The sequence below is a fragment of the Prionailurus bengalensis genome, chromosome B2 (genome assembly GCF_016509475.1).
Source record: "Prionailurus bengalensis isolate Pbe53 chromosome B2, Fcat_Pben_1.1_paternal_pri, whole genome shotgun sequence".
NCBI classification, from domain to species: domain Eukaryota; kingdom Metazoa; phylum Chordata; class Mammalia; order Carnivora; family Felidae; genus Prionailurus; species Prionailurus bengalensis.
Window position 1 is genome coordinate 36,682,431 of NC_057349.1, and position 23,629 is coordinate 36,706,059.

Genomic DNA, 23,629 nt, shown 5'->3' on the forward strand with positions numbered 1-23,629 from the left:
TTTTTATTTCTCCTTAAACAGCTTCACCTAAGTTCCAAGGAAACTGAGGTAAGACGACACACATAGAGGTGGAAAGTGTATATATGTTATAGTGAAATGTTTACCTGAATTGAAGCTATAGATTGCATTTATTAGATTAGCATATGAGCAGAGTCAGTCAAAATGGATTTTTTCTGTGTATCTTATGATAAACTTGATGAATTTTTGATGAGATTTTCAGAACTACTTAGGAGTGCTAGAAAAAAATCACTGGCAAAACTAAGCCAATTTGGGAGCACCTGGGTGGCTCAGTCAATTGGGTGTCCAACTTCAGCTCAGGTCATGTTCTCATGGTTCATGGATTCAAGCCCCACGTTGGGCTCTGTGCTGACAGCTCAGAACCTGGAGCCTGCTTCGGATTCTGTGTCTCCATTTCTCTCTGCTCCCTCCCATACTCACATTCTGTCTCTCAAAAATAAAATAAACATTAAAAAAGTTGAAAAAAAAAAAGAACTGAGACAGTTTTCTAACATATTAGCATTAAGATCTGTGCTTTAAAAAAACCATGTTTTATCATTCGTTATTTACTTATTTTAATTGATTCTGAATCCTTGCTGTTTGTAGTCATTTGGAAGAATAAATATAATATGACATCATTCTAAGCTTTTTTTCCCCTACTAACTTCCTTTTTTGACCTCTTCATAGCCTTTCCTGTCTTTACCTCTTTACTTTTCTCTCTAGGTTTCTTCCCTCTCTTCTTATTGAATCCAACTTAGTCTTCAAATGCAACTTATGCTCAAATCCTCCATGAAATCCTCTTTGTCTATTTTGTTGACACTAATTCTTCCCTTCTCTGAATTATTTTCCAGTAGAACTCTGCAGTTTCACACTCTTGACTGATTTGCAAAGATTCTCTCTCCAATAGCATTGTGAATCCTTGAGGACCAAAAGTCTCCTTGTTTTCTGCCTCCCAGAGTGAGTATCGTGGCCCTGGGCACATAGTAGTTACAACATTTTGCATGGCGGCTGTGGCTGTGGCACAGGAACAGGGGAGAAGCTTTCATTTTTTTCTTCCCTTTCATACTTGTTTTCAATGAAATTTCCTTCTCTAAGGCTAGGGATTCAGCCTGACCTTAGTAACCATAGGTACTCTTTAACCCAACTGGTGATATTCAGGACTAAATGAAGCATTTTTAGCTTTAATATTCTTTCTTTACAAGATCACAAATAGCTATTTGAGTAAGGGGTGGGGGAAACTGGTGCCTACAGAGGGTTAACAGTCATCTGTGCCTAAACTAATTCTATCTCTTTTTTACCTTTCTTATTTAGTATTAAAATGCCTTCTTTTTTCCCCTGGTGGGTTTGAGGGGAAAGTTTCCAAACTAAAGCCTCCTGACAGGTGGTCAATAAATTGGTCATTTCCTTACTGCAGTGTTTATCGTTTTTTTTAAATAGCATTTTATTTGTTTTTTTAACAATTTTTTACTTTATTATTATTATTTTTTTAATGTTTATTAGTTTTGAGAGAGAGAAAGAGAGACAGCAAGCAAGGGAGGGGTGGAGAGAGAGACACACACAGAATCAGAAGCAGGCTCCAGGTTCTGAGCTGTCAGCACAGAGCCCAATGCGGGGCTTGAGCTCACAGACCACGCCTGAGATCATGACCTGAGAGGCTGAAGTTAGCCTCTTAACCGACTGAGCCACCCGGGCACCCTGTTAACAGTTTTTTTAAGTTTATTTATTTATTTTAAGTGACAGAACGAGAGCAGGGGAGGGGCAGACAGAGTGGAAGAGAGAGAGAATCTCAAGCAGGCTCCAACAGTGTGGAGCCCCTATGCAGGGCTCAAACTCGCTAACTGTGAGAACATGATCACAGCTGAAATCAGGAGCCGGTAGCTTAATGGATTGAGCCACTGAGGCTCCCCTAAAAATAGCATTTTAAAATTGAGTTATAAGCTTATTTCACATAACATAAAGTTCACCATGTTAAGGCATAGCCTTCAATGGTTTTTATTATATTCACTGTGTTGTGCAACCATAAATAATCACTATCTAATCCCAGAGCATTTCTATTATCCAAAAAAGACACTCAGGCCTATTAGCCATTAGGCTCAGTTCTTCCTTCCCTATCCCCTGGCAACCTCTGATATACTTTCTGTCTCTATGGATTTGCCTTTTCTGGATATTTCATATAAAAAGATTCATACAATATGTGGCCTTTTGTGTTTGGCTTCTTTCACTTAGTGTGGTGTTTTCAAGGTTCATCCCTGCTCTAGCATGTAACAGTCCTTCATGCCTTCTTATGACAGAATAATATTCCATTATAAGGTATGCCACATTTCAAGGTATGCCATGAACATTTACCTACAGATTTTTGTGTGAACAGATGTTATCAATTCTCTTGCGTGGAATTGGTAAAATTCTACCCTGGACTGGAATTACTGGCTCATGTGGTCATTCTGTGATTAGGTTTTTGAGAAACTAACTGCCAACCTGTTTTCCTCAGAGACTGTACTATTTTACATTCCCACCAGCAATGGATGAAGATTTACAGTTTTCTACAACCTTCTCTACACTTTTTATTGTCTTAAAAAAAAATTTTAGGGGTACCTGGGTGGCTCAGTCATTCTTGATTTTGGCTCAGGTCATGGTCTCATGGTTCATGAGTTCAATCAAGGCCTGCATCAAGCTCTCTGCTGTCAGCACGGAGCCTGCTTCATATCCTCTGTCTCCCCCCCCCCCCCCGCCTCTCTGCCCCTCCCCAGCCTTCGCGTGCACACACACATGCTTGCTCTGTCTCAAAAATAAATAGACAATACAAAAATTTTTAAAAAATTTATAGCCATCCTAGTGGGTGTAAAGTGCCATCTCCTGGTGGTTTTGATCTGCATTGTCTTAGTTGAGCACTGAGTGTTTTTCCATGTGCTTGTTGGTCATGTGTTATATATATATAAATATATGTATTTATCAAGCATTGTTATACATCTCCCCAAGCATAGAACTTGGCATTTAATTGTTGACAATTAATATGACTTCCCCAGTCTTCTCCATGGAACTCATATGTACCCTACCAAGACTTACCTTAAATGACAGCTCCTCCCTAGAGATTTCCTTCTTGAGTTTTCTCCTCTGATGCTACAGATTCTCGTGCACACCTTAGCTCACTGTAATGAAACTTTAAGGGTTGGTATGTTTGCCTCCTTCGTTAGGCTGTGAGCTCTCAGCCAATGACTAGAGGTGAGAGAACAGTGCTTTTTTTCAGAAACTGCCAGAGCTGCTGTGACCTCAGGCAACGCCCAGGGCAAAGGCAATGGAAGAAAACTGGAGAGATTGGAACCGAGTCAGGAAAGCCCTGGAGGACACAAGAGTTTGTATTTGGCACCCAGAAGTAGGGCAGTGATATGATATGATCTGATATTTAGAAAGATCATTTTTGTCTGTGTGATTGGGTAAGACCTATGACCTCTGTGGGTCTTAGTTTCATTAGCAGTAAAAAGGGAGAGCTGAACTAGATACTTTCTAAGGTTTTTTTTTCTAGTTCTGAAATTATGTGCCATGAATCTCAGAAATCTGGACTCCTCAGGGAATGAACTGTGTTGGATAATAACGTTTTCTGAAAATTTAATCTGTGCCAACCCTTAAAAAAAATAGTGGCCATTTTTAGATGAAAAAATCATTAAGATTAATTGAATACTTCCCTGACTTCTTAAACATACTATCATGATTTAATTTTCACCTTTCCTTGATGGCTTAAATAATAGTGACTCTATAGTGGTATAAATAATGGTGGTTCTAGAAAGAGCACTAGCCTGCAGAGAATCTCTCTAGTGCTAGTGAGCTTAGTCAGTGTATGTGTTTTACCATTATATTGAAATTTAAGTAAATTTTGCCTTGGTTTTAGAAACTAGTCAACCATGCCTGACAATATCCTTTGAGAATGGGCATGATTCTCCTACTGAGTAAAGTGAATTGTTTTGCAGAATTCAAAAGCATAAATTAGAACAGAGTGACAGGCAGTTGATATGACTTCCCTAGTATGTATCATTATACTTGTTCTTGAGCTACTATAGATAGTACAATTAACTCCTCTAGGCCAAGATAATGCAAACACAACTCCTGGGTATTTTTTTTAAGTTCATTTATTTATTTTGAGAGAGATCAAGAGAGCGAGGGAGGGGCAGATAGAGTTGGACAGAGAATCCCAAGCAGGCTCTGTGCTGTCGGCATGGAGCCTGACATGGGACTTGATCCTATGAACCGTGAGATCATGACCTGAACCAAAATCGAGCGTGGGACGGACACTTAACTGACCAAGCCACCCAGGGGCCCCACAACTCCTGGGAATTGCAGATCATTATGTCCCAAAATAACTCAGAGATGTTTACTTACTTTCCAAGCAAATGTACTCACATGTGAAGAAAGTATACATTAGATTGTGGTCAAGGAACAAAGACAAAACCTGGAATTTATAAAGGAGAGAGGAGAGAGGTTTATAAAAGAGAGAGGAAAGGGGGATGAGAAAAAAAAAAGTCTGCAGTTGGTTTGGGAACAGTTGTTCTTTTTTGCATGTCTTGGCCTCGAGTGCTTAGCTGGCAGCAAAAAGGTAGGTCAGTTGGGGTATTTCTGTTCTTGAGTAGGCCAATTTAGGATATCAAAGAAAACCATTTCAGCTGTTTATAGGATCTTTGGAAAAGCTGGAGGGGGCAGCTGTGGGGTGCAGGTTACAGGCTGTCTCTGTCTTATGGAGGGCTGCTCATGTCCCTCCACAAGAAGGACTGTCTTACTTAGGCCAGGTGTGCACCAGTGTCCTCAGAATTTCTCATTAAAAAGCCTCTTTCTCTGTCTTCTTTTGAAGTCTCTGCTTTGGAATTTTATGTTGTTGTGTTCTTCAAGTGTTTACTATTCTCCTGGCTTCTGGATCTTAGCCATATCCTGAAAACTTGTTTATTTCGATGGAAGTTTGATTATTGTCCTATAATGTGGTTTCTTTCTCTATAAGTGACATTTTCTCCTGTTCCACTGGTGTCTCCTAATTTTCCTGCTTAATGTGCTCATGATAACTTCTGTATTCCTGTATATAGAGCTTTTCTGATTGAGTAGGTCAGATTTATACTTTATATGATACCATTGCTTTAATAAATAGCCACAGTCACATTTTAGGGGGATGCTGTTATAAACAAAAAGTCCATTGGAGTAAGCTGGGAGCTGGAAGTATAGTGGCTTTTCTTTGGCTGAGTTGTGACAGCCTGTCATTGCCTGGGCTATTGTTGGGGGAAGGGAAAGTCTTTCATAAATCCTGTGGGATAGGAAAGTAGTATCCATGTACAAGGTCAGGCTCTTGCTATTTGGTCTGCAATTCACAACCAGTGGTAGGGCTGGTAGGATGTGAGAGCTTCCCCCTGCTGGCCTTCCGAAAACATACTAAATGAGGTTTCCTTTTATTAATTTTCACACTGCTAAGAGGAGGTTTTATGCTTTCTGGGGGTTCTTGGATATGCGTATGTAGATGAGATGGCTGGACGGTTGAGTGATTAGTGAATTGTGTCACGGAGTTCCTCCATGCAAGGAATATTTCCGTCCGTGTGGTTCTTTGCCCTGTCTCTCGGACAAGTCAGTATCTCAGCTCTAATGCTGTGGCTTTCAATCGTTTTTCAGCCCTTACATACCTGAGGACAGGTACCTTCCCATCAGGTGCAGTAATTACTATGACAGGGATGGGATGTGTGTGGAGTGGCAGTCCCCTAGAGGCATATCATAGTCAGGAGGAGCTCTTATAGTTTCAAAAGGGCCCTAGGTATATGTGTGCTGTCCCTCGTTAAAAAATCATTCTCTAGTCCTGTGAGCTTAGCTTCTTCAGTTAATGTAGGAAGGGAGAAATAGATGATTTTGCTACCTGTCCAGGCTCAAGGGGAGGAATAAATTAACACAGAACATTACATTTTTTGTACAGTTTTACAAGAAAACATTGTATAATTCTAGGTTTTGAAGATTCAGGTGCCCGGTAGGAGGAAAACACGGCCAACATGAGCTCTGAAGAAGGTGGTCCACCCTCTTGGCAAGAAGCTCCTCCCTCTTCTGGAGAGGCAGCACCCCCTGGTTCAGAAGGTACCGCCCCTCCGGGAGATGAGGCTCCGCCCCCTCCAGGAGAAGAGGCCCCTCCTCCTTCGGACGAAGAGGCTCCGCTCTCTGTGACAGGGGCAGCCTCCACGGTAGAAACTGGCTCTTTTTCTGAAAGAGATCCTGCTCTTTCTGGAAGTGATTTTCTGAATGTCCCTGCTTCTGAGCATGATGAGCAAGGTGGATATAGAGTTCGACCTAAGTCTGCAGTACGATTGGGCCAATCCCTGCTTTCTGAAGTGCTTTCCCAGTCTTCCCGAAAATCATCCCGATATCATCGAAGCATGAGCGGCATTCCAAATCTCCAGGAAACATTAAAAGAGAGACAGGTTTTGCTTATAATAAGATTTTTCAAGTGGCACTTTTATGTCACACTAATTTTTTTGGTGGTCTTTTCCCATAATTAACAATTTTTCCCTGTGGTTTTCATTCTTTAGGCAAGATTTAGAGAAGCAAGGGAAAATCGGAAAACGAAAATTGACCCTTCATACAAATATATATTTGAAATTCTAGCGGAGAAGCTTGGCCTGGACTTGGTAACCATTGAAGAATTAATTTTGGACTGTCCATCTGTGAGTTTAAATCTTACTAGTTTTTAATTGCTCTTTGACAACTGATTGTTTTAAGAGGCTGGGGTCATTGTCATGAACAACAGAACATTTAGAAAGGGAAGGTTGAAATTTTACCAATTAGGGGAGTTTTATATGACTTAAAGCCAGTTGAATCATATTTCTAGTTAGGTCTACTATTGAGTAGGAAACGAAGAGAAAAGTTAGCAATTCGAATTTGGCTAAAATTTGAACTCAAAATGCCCTTAAAAGTTAGAGAGATAATCAAGTATAGATAGAGTTAACTAGTTTAAAGGCACAGGTCAGGGGCCCCTGGGTGCCTCAGTAGGTTAAGCATCCAACTCTTGATTTCAGCTCAGGTCATGATCTCACAGTTTGTGAGTTCAAGCCCTGCATAGGGCTCTGCGCTCACAGTGTGTGGAGCCTGCTTGGGATTCTCTCTCCTTCTCTCTCTCTCTAATGAAAGCACAGGTTGTATAAACTACATATGCAAATAATTTGGATAGAAAAACAAACTGGGCACATATGAACTAGGGAACAGTGACTTTTGCATGAGCTTTGTAGAAAACGAAGAGGTGATTACCATGTGTCTCAGCATGTCAGGGACAGTCCTAGAATATGCCTACTTTCCTGGCAAAATTATTAACAGTCCCTCCTTTCACTCCTAAAAAGTCCCAGTTTTGGCTGATGAGTTTCTGTGGTCACCCTAATTAGACTAATATATGATAAGCTGTGACTTTCATAGAAGCTATTGGAAGCAGTATCACTGCTTTCCTTTCAGATATCTATGGCTCTATATTAATTTTCAAAAAAAATTCCTACAAGTTGCCTGAGCTCTTTACCACCTCTTGGAGTGGACTGGCCTGGAGCCCCAGCAAGACCAGAGAGCAGGTACATACTGGTGGTGAGCTGGTTGTCCCACTGAATGCACTGATGAGAGAGTAGGGTAGGGGGGCAGTGTTGTGGTAAGGTTGTCATCGTTGGGGTCCCTACCCCCTGCTTTTTATAGGGACCAGTGAACTTGGGCAAAACTCTTTAGCTTGCTCTAGGAGCCAAGATTCTGGGGAATGGTGCCTAGAGGAGTCTCTCCCTTGCTTGATGCAAGGTGTTGCCAAGTTCTGGAAAGTTGTCTGCCTTTCACTTCTTTCAGGACTCTTATAAAAGTTGAGAACTAGCAGTCCTCTGATAGCATGAGTGGGATTGATTGCTCAATTTCCTGTTTCCTTAGTGTGTTATGGTGATCTGGGAATGTGATTGATGCACAGAGATCAATAATCTGAGCTATTTTAATGGCTAAAGATAGAAAAATGCATGGGGATGTGCACATAAAAGAAGAGGTGCCACAGAAAGCAACTGAAATAGAGTATAGTTTCTCAGGTTGCCGAAATTCTCTGCAGGAATGTACAGGTGTGGTCAAGGATGGCTTCATGGGCATGTGGACTGTGCAATCAAACAGGCCCCTGGGCTGAAGGGCCCCGTACTTGGCTTAATGATCTCCTGTCACCACCTTGAAATTCTTTAAAAAACTTTTTTCAAGTTTTTAAATTCCAGTATAGTTAACATATAGTGTTATGTTAATTTCAGGTGTACAACGTCATGATTCTACGATTCTATACATCACCCATTGCTCATCATGATCAGTGTACTCTTTAATCTCCATCACCTATTTCACCCATTGCCCCCGCCCCATGCACCTCCCCTCTGGTAACCATCAATTTATTCTCTATAGTTATGAGTCTGTTTCTTGGTTTGTGCGTCTCTCTCTGTCTTCTTTTGTCCTTTGTGTATTTGTTTTGTTTCTTAACTTTCACATATGAATGAAAACATATTTGTCTTTCTCTGACTAGCTGATTTTGCCTGGCATTATACTCTTCAGCTCCATGCATGTTGTTGCAAATGGTGAGATTTCATTCTTTTTTATGGCTGAGTAATATTCTATTGTGTATATATACCACATCTTCTTTATCCATTCATCTATTGATGGACATTTGGGCTGCTTCCATAATTTGGGTATTGCAAATAATGGTGCAATAAACATAGAGGGTCATGTATTCCTTTGAATTAATGTTTTTGTGTCTCTTCAGTAAATACCCAGTAGTGTGATTACTGGATCATAGGGTAGTTCTATTTTGACTATTTTAACTTTTTGAGGAAACTCCATACTGTTTTCCACAGTGTCTGTACCAGTTTGCATTCTCACCAGGGTTCCTTTCTCTCCACACCCATGCCAACACTTGTTTCTTAAGTTTTTTATTTTAGCCATTCTGACAGGTGTGAGGTGATATCTCATTATAGTTTTGATTTTAATTTTCCTGTTGATGAATGATATTGAGCATTTTTTCATGTGTCTGTTGGCCATCTGCATGTCTTCTTTGGGGAAATGTCTGTTCATGTCTTCTGTCCATTTTGAATTGGATTATTTTGGTTTCTTTATGTTTCGTTGTATAAGTTATTTATATGTTTTGGATACTAATCCCTTATGAGATATATCATTTGCACATATCTTAACCCATTCAGTAGGTTCTCTTTTAGTTTTGTTGATTGTTTCCTTTGCTTTGCAGATTTTTGTTTTGATGTAGTCTAAATAGTGTATTTTTGCTTTTGTTTCCCTTGCCTCAGGAGACATATCTACAAAAAATGTTGCTATGATTGATGTCAGAGAAATTACTGCCTGTGCTCTCATTTATGATTCTGTTTTTGTTTTTTAAAAAAATATTTTTTTGTGAGAGTTTGTGAAAGTGGGGGAGGGGCAGAGAGGAAGTGGGGGACAGAGACGCTGGAGTGGGCTCTGTGCTGACAGCAGAGAGCCCGATGCAGGGCTCAAACTCACAAACCATGAGATCACGACTGAGCCAAAGTTGGATGCTCAACCGACTGAGCCACCCAGTCGCCCCTCATCTGGGATTTTTATGGCTTCAGGTCTCACATTTAGGCCTTAAATTCACTTTGAGTTTATTTTTGTATATTCTGTAAGTTTCATTCTGTTCAGATTTCCCAGCACCATTTGTTGAAGAGACTGTCTTTTTCCCATTGCATATTCTTGCCTCTTTTGTTGAAGACTAATTGACCATATCCACCTTGAAATTCTTTTTTTTTTTGACTTTATTTTAATCCCAGTTAATATATAGTGTATTATTAGATTCTGGTGTATAATATAGTGATTCAACTTCCATACAAAACTCAGTGCTCATTGCAAGTGCATTCCTTAATCCCTGTCACCTATTTATCTCATAACCCCCAACCATCTCCCCTTTGGTAATCATTAGTGTGTTCTCGATAGTTAAGTCTGTTTCTTGGTTTGCCTTGTTATTTTTCTATTTGCTCATTTGTTTTATTTCTCAAATTTCACATGTGAGTGAAATCATACAATATTTGTCTTTCTCTGACTGACTTATTTCACTTACAATAATACTCTAGTTCCATCCATGTCATTGCAAATGGCAAGATTTCATTCTTTTTTATTTTTTATGAGTAATTTTCATATATGTATCTTAAATTTTCATATATATATATGTATATATATGGAAAATGATGAGGTATATATATACCTAGGATTAGTTATCATATCTAGGATTAGGGTTTGGTTTAGGGCCAGAATAAGGGTTAGGGCCAGCGTGATTTTACGTGCCTATTATCTTGCAGTTCAGAGATCTCTCCAGAGGGATAAGTTTAGGGTTAGGGTTAGGGGTTAGGGGTTAGGGGCTAGGGTATATGTATGGGTTATGATTAGGTTTTCACTTAAAGTAATGCTTTCTATCTACATCTATGTTGTTGCAAATGGGAAGATTTCATTCTTTTTCATTGCTATGTAATATTTCATTATAGATGTATGCCAGTTCTTTTTTTTTTTTTTACCCTCAGATGTTGAATTAGGGTTAGTTTGGGGCTAGGATAAGAATTAGGGTTATGGCTAGGGCCAGTGTAAGGGTATGTGCCTGTTATCCTGCTGTTCAGAGACTTCTCTAGAGGGATAAGTTTAGGGTTAAGGTTATGGTTATAGTTCGGGTGAGGGGTTAGTGGTTCACAGTTAGGGTTAGGCTTAGGGTTAGGATTAGGTTAGAGCTAGGGTTAGGGTGAGGGTGAGGGTATGTGCCTCATATCCTGAAGTTAAGAGACCTCCCTAGAGGTTAGGTTTAGGGTTAGAGGTAGGCTTAGAGGTAGAGTTTAGCGGTTACCAGTAGAGGTAGAGGTAGGGGTAGGTTTAGGGTCAGGGTTAAGGCTAGGCTCAGGGTTAGGGTTTGTTCTTGGAATCCTGCTGTTCAGAGACCTCTCTAGATAATGAAACCTCAGACTCCTGGTGGGTTGAGAATAAATTTGGCAACCATCCAGTGAGCTGTGATAAAGCAGGAATTTGGTGCTCTAAATACTTTTTTTAAATTAAGTTTTTATTTAACTTCTGGTTAGTTAGTTTACAGTGTAATATTAGTTTCAGGTATAGAATTTAGTGATTCAACACTCCCATACAGTACCTGATGGTCATCACCATAAATGCACTCCTTAATCCTCACCACCTATTTAACCTATCTCCCCAGTTACCTCCCCTCTGGTAACCATCCATTGTTCTCTATAGTTAAGAGTCTTAATATTTCTTAATAATTTTTTTAATATTCATTTTATTATTAGAGAGAGAGACAGAGAATGGGGGAGGAGGGCAGAGGGAGAGAAAGAGAGAATCCCAGGCAGGCTCCATGCTCATCACAGAGCCTGATGCAGGGCTTGATTCCATGACCTGGAATCATGACCTGAGTTGGACATTCAACTGACTGAGTCACCCAGGTGCACCAAACCTTAATTTCTTAACAATGTTCCTGCATTTTCATTTTGCACTGGCCCCACAGATTCTGTAGCCTGTTCTGGCTGTGGATGATACCACTTGTACAGCAAGATAGGTAATCAAACTTGTTTCACCTGAAAATTTCTAGGCCATAAATTTGGTTAATCCCACAATTGGAATCCCAGAAGCTCTGTAAAAGATTTAGGCATATACATTGGTGCTGGCTAGTAATGTTGGAGAAGGACAGCTGCTAGGACTACATCGAGATGGGTGCTGTGGAGCTGGTCATCTCACTTTTAAATATTTGCCAGCTGGCTTTCTGGGCTGATAGTCTATGTATGGAGGAAGTCTTTCTCACTGGGTAGCCTCTTGGCCAGGAAGTGAGAGTATCATAAGCCTGTAAACCTTTTCATTTGTCATTCCTGGACAGTGTCTTGTATTTTGGGTCTGTGTGGTTAGGTTCTTCCTTTGAGGCCACCATGGACCAGGTTAGACACTGGTTAGGCTGCCCATCTAGGAAATCTAGGGAAACCTAGATCTTAAGGGAAGAATCAAACCAGGAAAAGTGTTTCAGTAAGAGTTGTTTATTAGTTGCAAAGCCACGGTGGAGTGGAGATAGTACAGCCAGGGGGGAAACCAATCTCTAAATCTGGGAGAGATAAGAATGCTTATTTGGTCGAACGGATCAAGAAAGCACCTATAGTAAATTGGCATCAAGATTGGTGGACAGGTGAATAAGAAAATGGAACCAGGAACGAGGGGTAGAATGGTTTGGTGTAGTGGTTTAGGAAACTGGGTATATGAAAAGGTTTTCCTTTTATGTGAAACCTGGTGTAACAATGAAGCCTGAAAGCAGCTCATTAAAGTCCCCACAAAGGGTGACGGTGAGAGTGTGATGGTTATTTTGTTTGCCTTCAGATCTATTGCCCACCCTTCACCACCCTACTCTGTGGCCCAGAAAGCTGACCTCTCGAGAACCCATCACCTGGGCTCCTTTGCTCTCCGGCTTCCTCATGACTCAGTCACTAGGAAGCACCAGCAGGAGATTAGAGGGCAGATGGGGAGAGAAGTCTTATTTCTGCCTGTTTGGCTATTTTTCTGGCTACGGTCATATCCTCTTACTAGAGTCCTTCCCAAACAGACCTTCTCCCACAGCTCTGTGTCCACTTGCATCCAGATATACCATTCACCCAGTCATCACACTTTCAGGCCTTGGTACTTCTTTTTCCTTTGTTGATAGTCCTGTTGTTGCTGCTCGTGCCACAGCTTCCCTTAACCCTGCTCTGGCCTCTGGCAGTAGCCTCTTTATCATAAAGTTTCTTCAAAACCTCTTTGTTGAGACTTCTTTTCTTACCAGGACCCTGATCAATGAGGTTTCTGCCAGTGAGGTTTCTACCACATTGGCAATCATGCTCTTGCTGCTCCCTTCATTCATCACTGCTCAGGATAATCACAGACTATCTTGCTTTGCTGGCTTACATGACAGAGTCAAGGCAACAGCATTGTGGTTCTGTGGATGGAGTGCAGCTCTGGTTGCCCAAGGCTGGCACCCAATTCCAGGTTTCTGAACTTGCAGTTGTGTGTCTTTGGGTTTTTCACTCAAATTCTTTTTAGCTTTGGTTTTTGTCTTCTGCAAGAGCGGCATAATAATGCCACCCTTATTTAGTGCAAGGCTGTGGTGAAGCTCAGATGAAATATTTATAAAATGTATAAGTGAATTTTTAATTTGCAATTGTGATTTCAGCCCATGACAGCATTCACTCTGCTGGTCTCAGAATACAGTATGTCTAAAAACCAAGAATTTGTTGCATTTGATATTTTGATGCCTTTTTATCACAAGTATGAGCTCTATTTTTGAGAATTTGGATGCTTTCAAATCTGATGGGTCATAAAATCAGATAGAGCAAGAAAGAATTTTATGGAACTTGGCAAGGATAGCTGTGCTGACAGTTTTCGTATCTTTCAGATTGTAATTATGCAAGAGTCAAGCTGATGTGTGAGATGGAAGAATAGAAAATGAAGGGCTAGAATTTTGTACATCTCTGTGGCTCTGTTTCATTTCCTAGGGCGGTGGTTCCCAAACGTGGTCCCAGAACCAGCAGCATCAACATCACCTGGACCTTTTTAGAAATGCAAGTCCTCAGGGTTAGCAGTCTGTATTTTTTTTTTTTTTTTGAGGGAGAGAGACAGAGAGCAAGCAGGGGAGGGGCAGAGAAAGAGGGAGACACAGAATCTGAAGCAGGCTCCAGGCTCTGAGCTGTCAGCACAGAGACTAACGTGGGGCCCGAACTCACAAACCATGAGATGATGACCTGAGCTGAAGTTGGACTCTTAACCCACTGAGCCACCCAGGGGCCCTGCAGCATTCTGTGTCTTTTAAAAGCTCCCTAGATGCTTCTCTGGTGCACACTAATGTTTGAGAACCATTATCCTAGGGGTAGAGGCTTTGCGAGATCTGGGATACCTCCCACACGTGGTCAATAAGTGAAAAGAAACCCACTGCCCAAGAGAGACACTTATGTATGTAATCAATGGACAAGGTGAAGTGGGTTGAGTAACTTTGTATTTCCCAATTGATGTGTGAGGGTTTTTGTTTACATGACCTATTTAGTTTTCCACTTACATAGATGTTACGCTGACTTAAAAGTAATTAAATACGAGCTTCATGCTCATAAATATGGGACACTCTCATTATAATAATTTGTTTTTACACTAGTTTGGCTACAGTATGGGTCAAATTACAAGTGCTGAAAACATAATTACTCAAATAATTGGTCAAAAAACCCAATTTTGGTCACCGAGTTAGTTAATAAGGCAAGTTTTCTGTTTCCCAAGTCAGCTTTTAAGAGTAGTTTGTTTTAATCATAGTTCTTTACATTTACCTGAAGTTGGACTCATTCATTTACTCCTGTAAGATTCTGTGAGGCAGGGTCAGGTAAGTGGTTGCCTGCTTATATTTGTAGATCATTAATGGGGTTCAGAAATAGAATCTACCATATATCTCGTGGTAATTTTGGAGTTAAATTAGTTTGAATTCTAATCCTGCTTCTGATGTACCTGTCACTCACTATGTATCTTGAGTAAAATTTTTGAGCTTCTTTTTGTTTTTTTCAGTCTGCAAAATGATGAGGATGAAGGTATGTAAAATGCCTAGCCCAGGGCTTGGTTCATTTTTTCGTAGTTCTCTAGTCATGTATTGATCATCATTTTCTCTTCTATTTAACAGCTGGACGCATTTGCTCAATTTTTTATGAAAGATGGTTGTAAGACATTGAAATTTTTGTACCAAGAAGGAGATGTCCCTGGTATTGGTAAGGATGTTTTATGAGGGCAATGTGCTGGGTGTTAATTAATGTTAAAGTGTAGCATATCTTTTCTCTTATGCATAGACAATCCTTTATTCATATAGAAAATTTACCGGAAGTTCATGTGTGGAAAACAGAGTGTCTTAAAAAAAATTTTTTTTAACGTTTATTTTTGAGACAGAGAGAGACAGAGCATGAACGGGGGAGGGTCAGAGGGAGAGAGGGAGACACAGAATCCGAAACAGGCTCTAGGTTCTGAGCTGTCCGCACAGAGCCCGACGTGGGGCTTGAACTCATGAACCACGAGATCATGACCTGAGCTGAAGTCGGACGCTTAACCGACTGAGCCACCCAGGCGCCCCAAAGTGTCTTAAAAACGATACATTTTCAGTCCAAATATGTATTTCAGGCATTAGTATAATGATTTAAGGAGAAAATATACTTCTAGAAGTCACTGGTATCTCCTGGGGTACACATTTTCACTAGAATTTAATTGCATTCTCCCTCAAACAGGTGGAGCCATTTTGCACACAGGTTTTCAGATAACTAGTAATAGTTGTGAAACCACATGAGAACTCAGCAGCTGTCCCTGTGGTCCTGGGTCAGCATCTTGTGTCTGCTGCAGCTGTCACAATATCTGGCTTCCCTTACTATTCACAGTACCCTGAAATAATTAACCCTTCATCAGGATGTGAAACTGTTGTGTTAATAACTAGGGCCATCCTTTTGGTCTTAGACTACTTATCTTTGAAATCCTGTGGATTGTCCCTTCTATTGGCTCTTTCTTACTTTTCTCCTCTGCTGCCTTTAGGTGAGGCTCATATCTCATGCCTGCCCTAGTATTCCAGATTGAAAACCAGTATCTCTGAAACCAGATTCCCTCTCTGAAGTTCACACTACTTATTCCTTTAGAAGTAAACCTTTTATTCCATTCTATCTATCTATCTATCTATCTATCTATCTATCTATCTATCTAGATATAGATATAGATAGATATGAATATATATGTATGTATAATTTGTAAAATGTATAAGTGAATTTTTAATTTGCAATTATGATTACAGCCCATGATAGCATTCACTCTGCTGGCCTCAGAGTGTGAGCAGGGGAGGGGCAGAGGAAGAGGGAGACACAGATCTGAAGCAGGCTCCCCTTTATCAGGAAAGCCTAAATTTATCTTATGTCTTATCAGCCAGAACTGTGTTACACTACAACCATAGGATTAGGGAGGTTGAGAAGCAGTTGTCTCTTTGGGAATGTATACATTGCTAAAGGAGACAGTGGGTGTTCTTATCAAGGCAGGAGAGGAGGGAGGTTATTAGGGGTAGAGTACCAACCTCCATGAATGAGCAATTGAGCTCTTCCATTGCTACATACTGTGTATCAGGGTTCTTTTGTTGCAGGCCGTAGAAATAGACTCAAGCATATATAAGCAAAAAAAAAAAAAAAGTTTGGTTTTTCACAAAATTTAGAACTAGTTGAACCACTAGGCCTCGGGAAGGACAAGAACAGAGCATTTACACAGATTTCAGGGCAATTTCTTTAGGATTCATCACTGTATTGACGTTTCTCAAATCCCCTTTTACCTTTGGTGTCTCCAATCAGAATTTATATTCTTGCAGAGAGTTTAATTTATCTAGTTTGCATTTCCCCCACAGGGCACTGACACTGTGTCTTCCAGAATCACAGGACAGAAAGAATCCCCCACACCCAAAGGAGGGAAGGCTGGGAAGAAAAACGATTTTCATGGTTTTGAGAAAAATTTAAAATTTCTTTTATATCACATTCTAAATTTGGTTGTTGTAAATAGGAAGACTGTTGATTTTGCCTTTCCATATTACAACCAAGCACTGTCAACAATAGCCATATTATGGACAGAGCCCAAATGTCCATTGGTTGATGAATGGATAAAGAAAATGTTGTGTGTGTGTGTGTGTGTGTGTGTGTGTATACATATATACATATATATATATACACATATATATACATACATATATGTAATGGAATATAACTTGGCAATCAATAAGAATGAACTCTTGCCATTTGCAACAATGTGGATGGAAGTAGAATGTATTATGCTAAGTGAAATAAGTCAATTAGAGAAAGACAAATATGCAATTTCACTCATATGTAGGATTTAAGAAACAAAACAGATGAACATAGGGGAATGGAGGGAAAAATAAAGTAAGATAAAAACAGAGAGGGAGGCTAACTATAAGAGACTCTAAACTATAGAAAACAAACAGTGTTGATGGAGGGGAGGTAGGTGGGGGGATGGGCTAAATGGGGGGATGGGCACTAGAGAAGGGTGCTCATGTTAGAGATGAGCATTGGGTGTTGTATGTAAGTGATGAATCACTAAATTCTACTCCTGAAACCAATACTATACTATATGTTAACTAACTTGAATCTAAATAAAAAATAAGTAAAATAAAAATTACAACCAACCATCTAACAAAATTATTATATTTTTAATAGTTTTTAAAATTAAATGATTCTTGGGCGCCTGGGTGGCTCAGTCAGTTAAGCGTCCGACTTCAGCCAGGTCACGATCTCGCGGTCCGTGAGTTCGATCCCCGCGTCGGGCTCTGGGCTGATGGCTCAGAGCCTGGAGCCTGCTTCCAATTCTGTGTCTCCCTCTCTCTCTGCCCCTCCCCCGTTCATGCTCTGTCTCTCTCTGTCCCAAAAACAAGTAAACGTTAAAAAAAAAATAAAAAAATAAAATTAAATGATTCTCATCCAAACCAGGTCGAGGAAGAATTTAACATAATTTGGGTGCTATGAGTGTAGTTAGTAGGGGACTAAATCTTCTCTGCGGAGTCAGTGAAGGCTTCCAAGAGCTAGTGTTTCAGCTGAGATTTGAAAGGTGAGTAGGAATAGAGAGGTAGAGGGTTGGAGATGGGATAGAGTAGTTTGTGTGAAGACTTTGAAGGGAGAAAAGTGCAGAGCTCAGGGAAAGAAAACTGAGGAGGCTGCACTTTAAGAATTTCAATTATTGATATCTTTTTGTAGACAAAAAAACCATTATTCCACAATCATATCAAAAATTGCTTACGGTAAAGTAAAGCAAGAAACCACAGTGTATGATCCATGGTACTTTGTCACATTTGATCAGTTATGTGATCATACACTAAGTTCTTGATTTTTGTTTTCAGAATGTGGTCGAACTATTGCTGGAGCAACCAAAGGGGCAAAAATGATGAGATTGTATATAGACAACGCAGCCCCCGAGAAACTAAAAGGATTGTGTATATTTTTTGTTCGCTGTCACAATGATATTGCTATAAATGTTAAAAATATTCATGAGGTATGTTTACATCTTTTCCAAATATATGGTTAAATGTTTTTTTCCAGCTTAATTGATATGTAACCGACATGGAATATTGTGTAAGTTTAAGCTGTATAACATGTTGATTTAATACACTTAGCTTTTGTGAACTGATCACCACTGTAGCATTAGCTAATGCTCCATCATCTCACATAATTACCTTTTTTGTTTTTGTTTTTGGTGATGACATTTAAGATGAACTGTCTTAGCCACATTCAAGTATATATTACAGTATTAACTATAATCACCATGCTGTACATTAGATCCCCCAAACTTATTCATTTTATAACTGGAAGTTTGTATCCTTTGACAAACATTTCCTGATTTCCCCTACCCCACAGCCCTTGGTAATCAATATTCTATTCTCTGTTTCTATAAGGTCAACTTTTTTAGGTTCCACATATAAGTCTGATTGTACAGTATTTATCTTTCTCTGTCAGGCTTATCTCACTTAGTATAATGACCTCAGATCCATCCATGTTGTCTTTCAGGCAGGATTTCGTTCCTTCTCATGGCTAAATAATTCTCTCTCCCTGTCCCTCTCCCCATCCCCCATCTCCAAAAATTTTTTTTTTAATTAAAAAAATAAAACATAGGGGAAAAGTTCCTTGACATTGGTCTTGACAATGGTTTTTTGGTTATGTCTCCAAAAGCACAAGCAACAAGAGCAAAAATTAATAAGCAGACTACATCAAACTAAACAGTTTCAACACAGCAAAAAAAAAGTTAATAAAATGAGAAGGCAACCTATGGAATGGGAGAAAATATTTGCAAACCATCTACTTCATTGGGGGTTAATATAAAATATATAGAGAGAATTTGTGCAACTCATAGCAAACAAACAAATAATCCAATTAAAACATGGGCAGAGGAACTGAATTGACATTTTTTCAGAGTCATCCAAGTAACTAACAGGTACATGAAAAGATGCTCAAAGTCAATAATCATCAGGGAAATTAAAATCAAAACCACAATGAGATATCACCTCATACCCATTAGAATGGTTATCACCAAAGAGACAAGAGATAGGGACACCTGGCTGGTTCAGTCAGGGGAGCATGGGACTCTTGATCTCAGGGTCACGAGTTTGAGCCCCAGGTTGAGTGTAGGAATTACTTAAATAAGTAAATAAACTTAAAAAAAAAGACAAAGAGATAAGTGTTGGTGAGAATGTGGAGAAAAGGAAACCCTCATGCACTATTGGTGGGATGTAAATTGGTACAGCCACTATGGAAAAAAGTATGGAGGTTTCTCAAAAAATTAAAAATGGAACTGCCATATGATCCAGAAATCCTACTTCTGGATATATATCTAGAGGAAATGAAATAAGGGTTTCAAAGAGGTATCTTCATCTCCAGGTTCATTGCAGCATTATTCACAATAACCAAGATATAGAAGCAACCTAAGTGTACAACTGTGGATAAGTGGATAAGGAAGGTACGATATATATACACAATGGAACATATATCATGTCCAGTGTGGAGCCTGATATGGGGCTCGATCCCACAACCATGAGATCATGACCTGAGCTGAAATCAAGTGTCAGACACTTAGCTGACTGAGCCATCCAGGCACTCACCTATGTTTATTTCTAGGAGTTTTATGGCTTCAGGTATTATGGTTAAGTCTTCAGTTAATTTTGAGTTAATTTTTGTGAATAGTGTAAGATAGAGGTTAAATTTCATTCTTTTGCATCTAATTATCCAGTTTTCGTAGCAGTGTTTATTGAAGAAGACTATCCTCTCCTCATTGAATATTCTTGGCTCTCTTGTCAAATTTTAGTTGAGCGTACATGTGTGGATTTATTTCTAGGCTCTTGATTCAAATCCATTGGCCCATGTGTCAATTTTTATGTCAAGTATCATATTGTTTTGATTGCTATAGCTTTGCAGTATAGTTTGAAATCAAGAAGTGTGGGGGCGCCTGGGTGGTGCAGTCGGTTAAGCGTCCGACTTCAGCCAGGTCACGATCTCGCGGTCCGTGAGTTCGAGCCCCGCGTCGGGCTCTGGGCGGATGGCTCAGAGCCTGGAGCCTGTTTCCGATTCTGTGTCTCCCTCTCTCTCTGCCCCTCCCCCGTTCATGCTCTGTCTCTCTCTGTCCCAAAAATAAAAAATAAACGTTGAAAAAAAAAAAAAAAAGAAAAAAAGAAGTGTGATGCCTTCAGTTTTGGTTTTCTTTTTCCCCGTTAAGATTACTTTGGCTCTTGGGTGTCTTTTGTGGTTCCATACAAATTTTAGGATTGCTTTTTCTATCTGAGGGAAAAATACCATTAAAATTTTGATAGAGATTGCATTGCATCTATAGGTGGCTTTGGGTAATGTGGACATTTAACAATATTTATTCTTCCCATCCATGAACATGGGATATCTTTCCATTTTGTCATCGTTGATTTCTTTCATTAATGTCATAGTTTTGAGATCTTTCACCTCCTTAGTTAATTTTATTCCTAAGAATTTTATTGGTTTCAATGCTATTGTGAATGGGATTGTTTTCTTTATTTAATTTTCAGATGATTTGTCCTTCATATGTAGAAACATGACTAATTTCTGTTTGTTTATTTGTAGTCTGCAACTTTACTGGCAATTTTTCTAACAGTTTTTTGGGTGGTGTTTTAGGATTTTCTGTTTACAATATTATATCATCTGTAAACAGAGGTAATTTTCTTTCCTTTTCAATTTGGATGACATATATATTTTTTCCTTTTCTAATTGCTCTGCCTAGGATTTCCAGTGTTGTGTTTATCTTTTTTTGAGTTTTATTTATTTATTTTGAGAGGTGAGGGAGAGGCAAAAAGAGAGGGAGAGAATCCCAAGCAGGTTCCACACTGTCAGCCTGGAGTCTGATGTGGGGTTCAGTCCCACGAACCACGAGATCAAGACCTGAGTTGAAGTCAAGAGTTGGATGCTTAAGTGATTGAGCTACCCAGGCACGCCTCCAGTGTTTATTTAATAGGAGAGGTGAGAGTGAGCACCCTTATCTTTTCCCATTATTTTTTCTCTTTTAGAGAAAAAGCTTTCCACTTTTCACTGCTGGTTCACTGGTAAGTGTGAGTTTGTGCTATGTGGCCTTTATTATTTTGAGGTATGTTCCTTCTGTACCCAATTTCTTAAGAGTTTTTTTTTTTATTATTATGAAAGAGTGTTGTATTTTGTCTAATGCTTTTTCTGCATCTGTTGAAATGATTACATGCTTTTTATCCTTCACTTTGTTAATGTGGTGTATCATATTTATTCATTTGTATATGTTGAACCATCCTTGCATCCCAGGGATAAATCTCACTTGGTCATGATGTATGAGGCTTTTAATGTGCTGTCGAATTGGTTTGCTAGTATTTTGTTGAAAATTTTGCATCTCTTTTTTAGGGATATTGTTCTTTTGGTAAGTGGGATATTGGTAATTTTCTTGTAGTGTGCTTATCTGGCTTTGGTATCAGGATGATTCTTGTCTTGTAAAATGAGTTTAGAGTGTTCCCTCTTCAATTTTATGAAAGAATTTTAGGAGGATTGGCATTCATTCTTCTTTGTTTGGTAGAATTTACCAGTGAAACCATCTGGTACTGGATTTTTCTTTGTTGGGAGGTTTTTGATTGCAGGTTCAATCTCTGCTTGTTATTGGTCTGTTCAGATTTTCTGTTTCTTCATGATTCAGTCTTTGTAGATGGTATGTTTCCAAGAGTTAATCCATTTCTTCTAGGTTGTCCAATTAGTGTGAATATAGTTGTCTATAGTTGTTTCTTTGTTTTCTTTCTTTCTTTTTTAAATTAAGTAATCTGGGGCGCCTGGGTGGCGCAGTCGGTTAAGCATCCGACTTCAGCCAGGTCACAATCTCGCGGTCCGTGAGTTCGAGCCCCACGTCAGGCTCTGGGCTGATGGCTCAGAGCCTGGAGCCTGTTTCCGATTCTGTGTCTCCCTCTCTCTCTGACCCTCCCCCGTTCATGCTCTGTCTCTCTCTGTCCCAAAAATAAATAAACGTTGAAAAAAAAATTTAAAAAAAAAAAAAATAAATAAATTAAGTAATCTCTATGCCCAATGTGGGGCGTGAACTCATGATCCTGAGGTCAAGAGTTGCATGCTTTACAGACTGAGCTAACCAGGCATCCCCATAGTTGTTTCTTATGGTCCTTTGTGTTTCTGTGGTCCTAATGTTTCCTTTATTGTTTCTGATTTTATTTATTTGAGTCTTCTCTTTTTTTTCTTACTCTTCCTAACAGTTTTGGTTATCTTTTCACAAAACAGCTTTTAGTTTTGTTGATCATTGCTATTGTTTTTCTGATCTCTATTTCATTTATTTCTGCTCTTTTCTTTGTTATTTCCTTTCTTCTGCCAACATTGGGCTTAGTTTGTTCTTCTTTTTCTAGTTCCTTGATTGTAAGGTTAGGTTGTTTAATATCTTCCTTTTATAATGTAGGCATTTATTGCTTAAGCTTCCCTCTTAGAACTGCTTTTGCTGCATCCTAAACCCTATAGGTTTTGGTATGTTATGTTTCCATTTTCATTTGTTTCAAGATATTTTTTAATTTCCCTTTAGATTTTTTCTAAAGAAACACAACCCACTGATTGTGTGAAGTGTGTTAATTCTCACATATTTGTGAAATTTCTAGTTTTTCTTTCTTTTGTTATTGATTTCTAGCTTCATAAAATAGTGACTGGAAAAAGAAACACTTGGTATGATTTCAGTCATCTTAAATTTGCTGTTTTGTGGCCTACCATAGGATCTCTCCTGGAAATGTTCCACATGCATTTGAGAAGAATATATTCTTCTGCTATTGGGTGGAATATTCTGTATATGTCTATTAGGTCCATTTGGTGTAAACTACAGTTAAAGTAAAATATTTCCTTGTTTCTTTTCTGTCTGGATGAACTAACCACTGTTGAAAGTAGGGTATTAAAAGTCCTCTACTATTATTGTGTTGTGTGTTTCTCCCTTCAGATCTGTTAGCATGTGGTTAATGTATTTAGGTGCTCTGTTGTTGGGTGCATATATATTTATGACTGCTTTATCTTTTTGATAAAATGACCTGTGTATCATTGTATAATAACCTTTTTTGTCTACTGTTATTGTTTTGGCTTAAAGTCTATTTTGTCTGATATAAGTATAGCTACTTCTGCTTTCTTTTCGTTTCCATTTGCATGGCATATTTATTTTCTCTTTTCACTTTGTGCCTCTGTATGTCCTTAAAGCTGGAGTCAGTCTGTTTTAGGCAGCATATAGCTGTTTTGTTTTTGTATCCATCCAGCCACTCTGTGTTTTTTGATTGGTGAATTCAATCCGTTTACAGTTAGAATAACTATTGATATGTAAAGGGTTACTAATGCTATATTATTGATTGCTTTTTGTTGTTTCATACTTCCATTTTTTTTTCTTTTTCCCTCTGTTTCTACTTACCTTTGTAAATTGGTGTTTTTCCATGTGGCACACTCTGTTTCCTTCCTTTTTAATCTTTTGTGAATCTACCCTAGATTTTTGCTTTGCTGTTACCATGAGGCTTACATAAGACATCACAGCTATAACACTTTATTTTATGCTGATAACAACTATAATTGTATGCAAAAACTCT

The 23,629-nt window shown here is 39.1% G+C and overlaps 1 protein-coding gene across 1 annotated transcript in view; it reads left to right on the plus strand.

Moving 5' to 3' along the window:
• Window positions 1–842: 842 nt before the first annotated feature.
• DNAH8 (dynein axonemal heavy chain 8) overlaps window positions 843–23,629 on the plus strand; it is a 327,851-nt gene continuing 305,064 nt past the window's right edge. Inside the window, exons 1-5 of the mRNA XM_043591305.1 lie at window positions 843–954; window positions 5,959–6,425; window positions 6,534–6,668; window positions 14,666–14,750; window positions 17,900–18,051. Of these exons, the coding sequence (XP_043447240.1) occupies window positions 6,003–6,425; window positions 6,534–6,668; window positions 14,666–14,750; window positions 17,900–18,051 (795 nt within the window). The 5' untranslated portion in view covers window positions 843–954; window positions 5,959–6,002. The remainder of the gene's footprint in view (window positions 955–5,958; window positions 6,426–6,533; window positions 6,669–14,665; window positions 14,751–17,899; window positions 18,052–23,629) is intronic.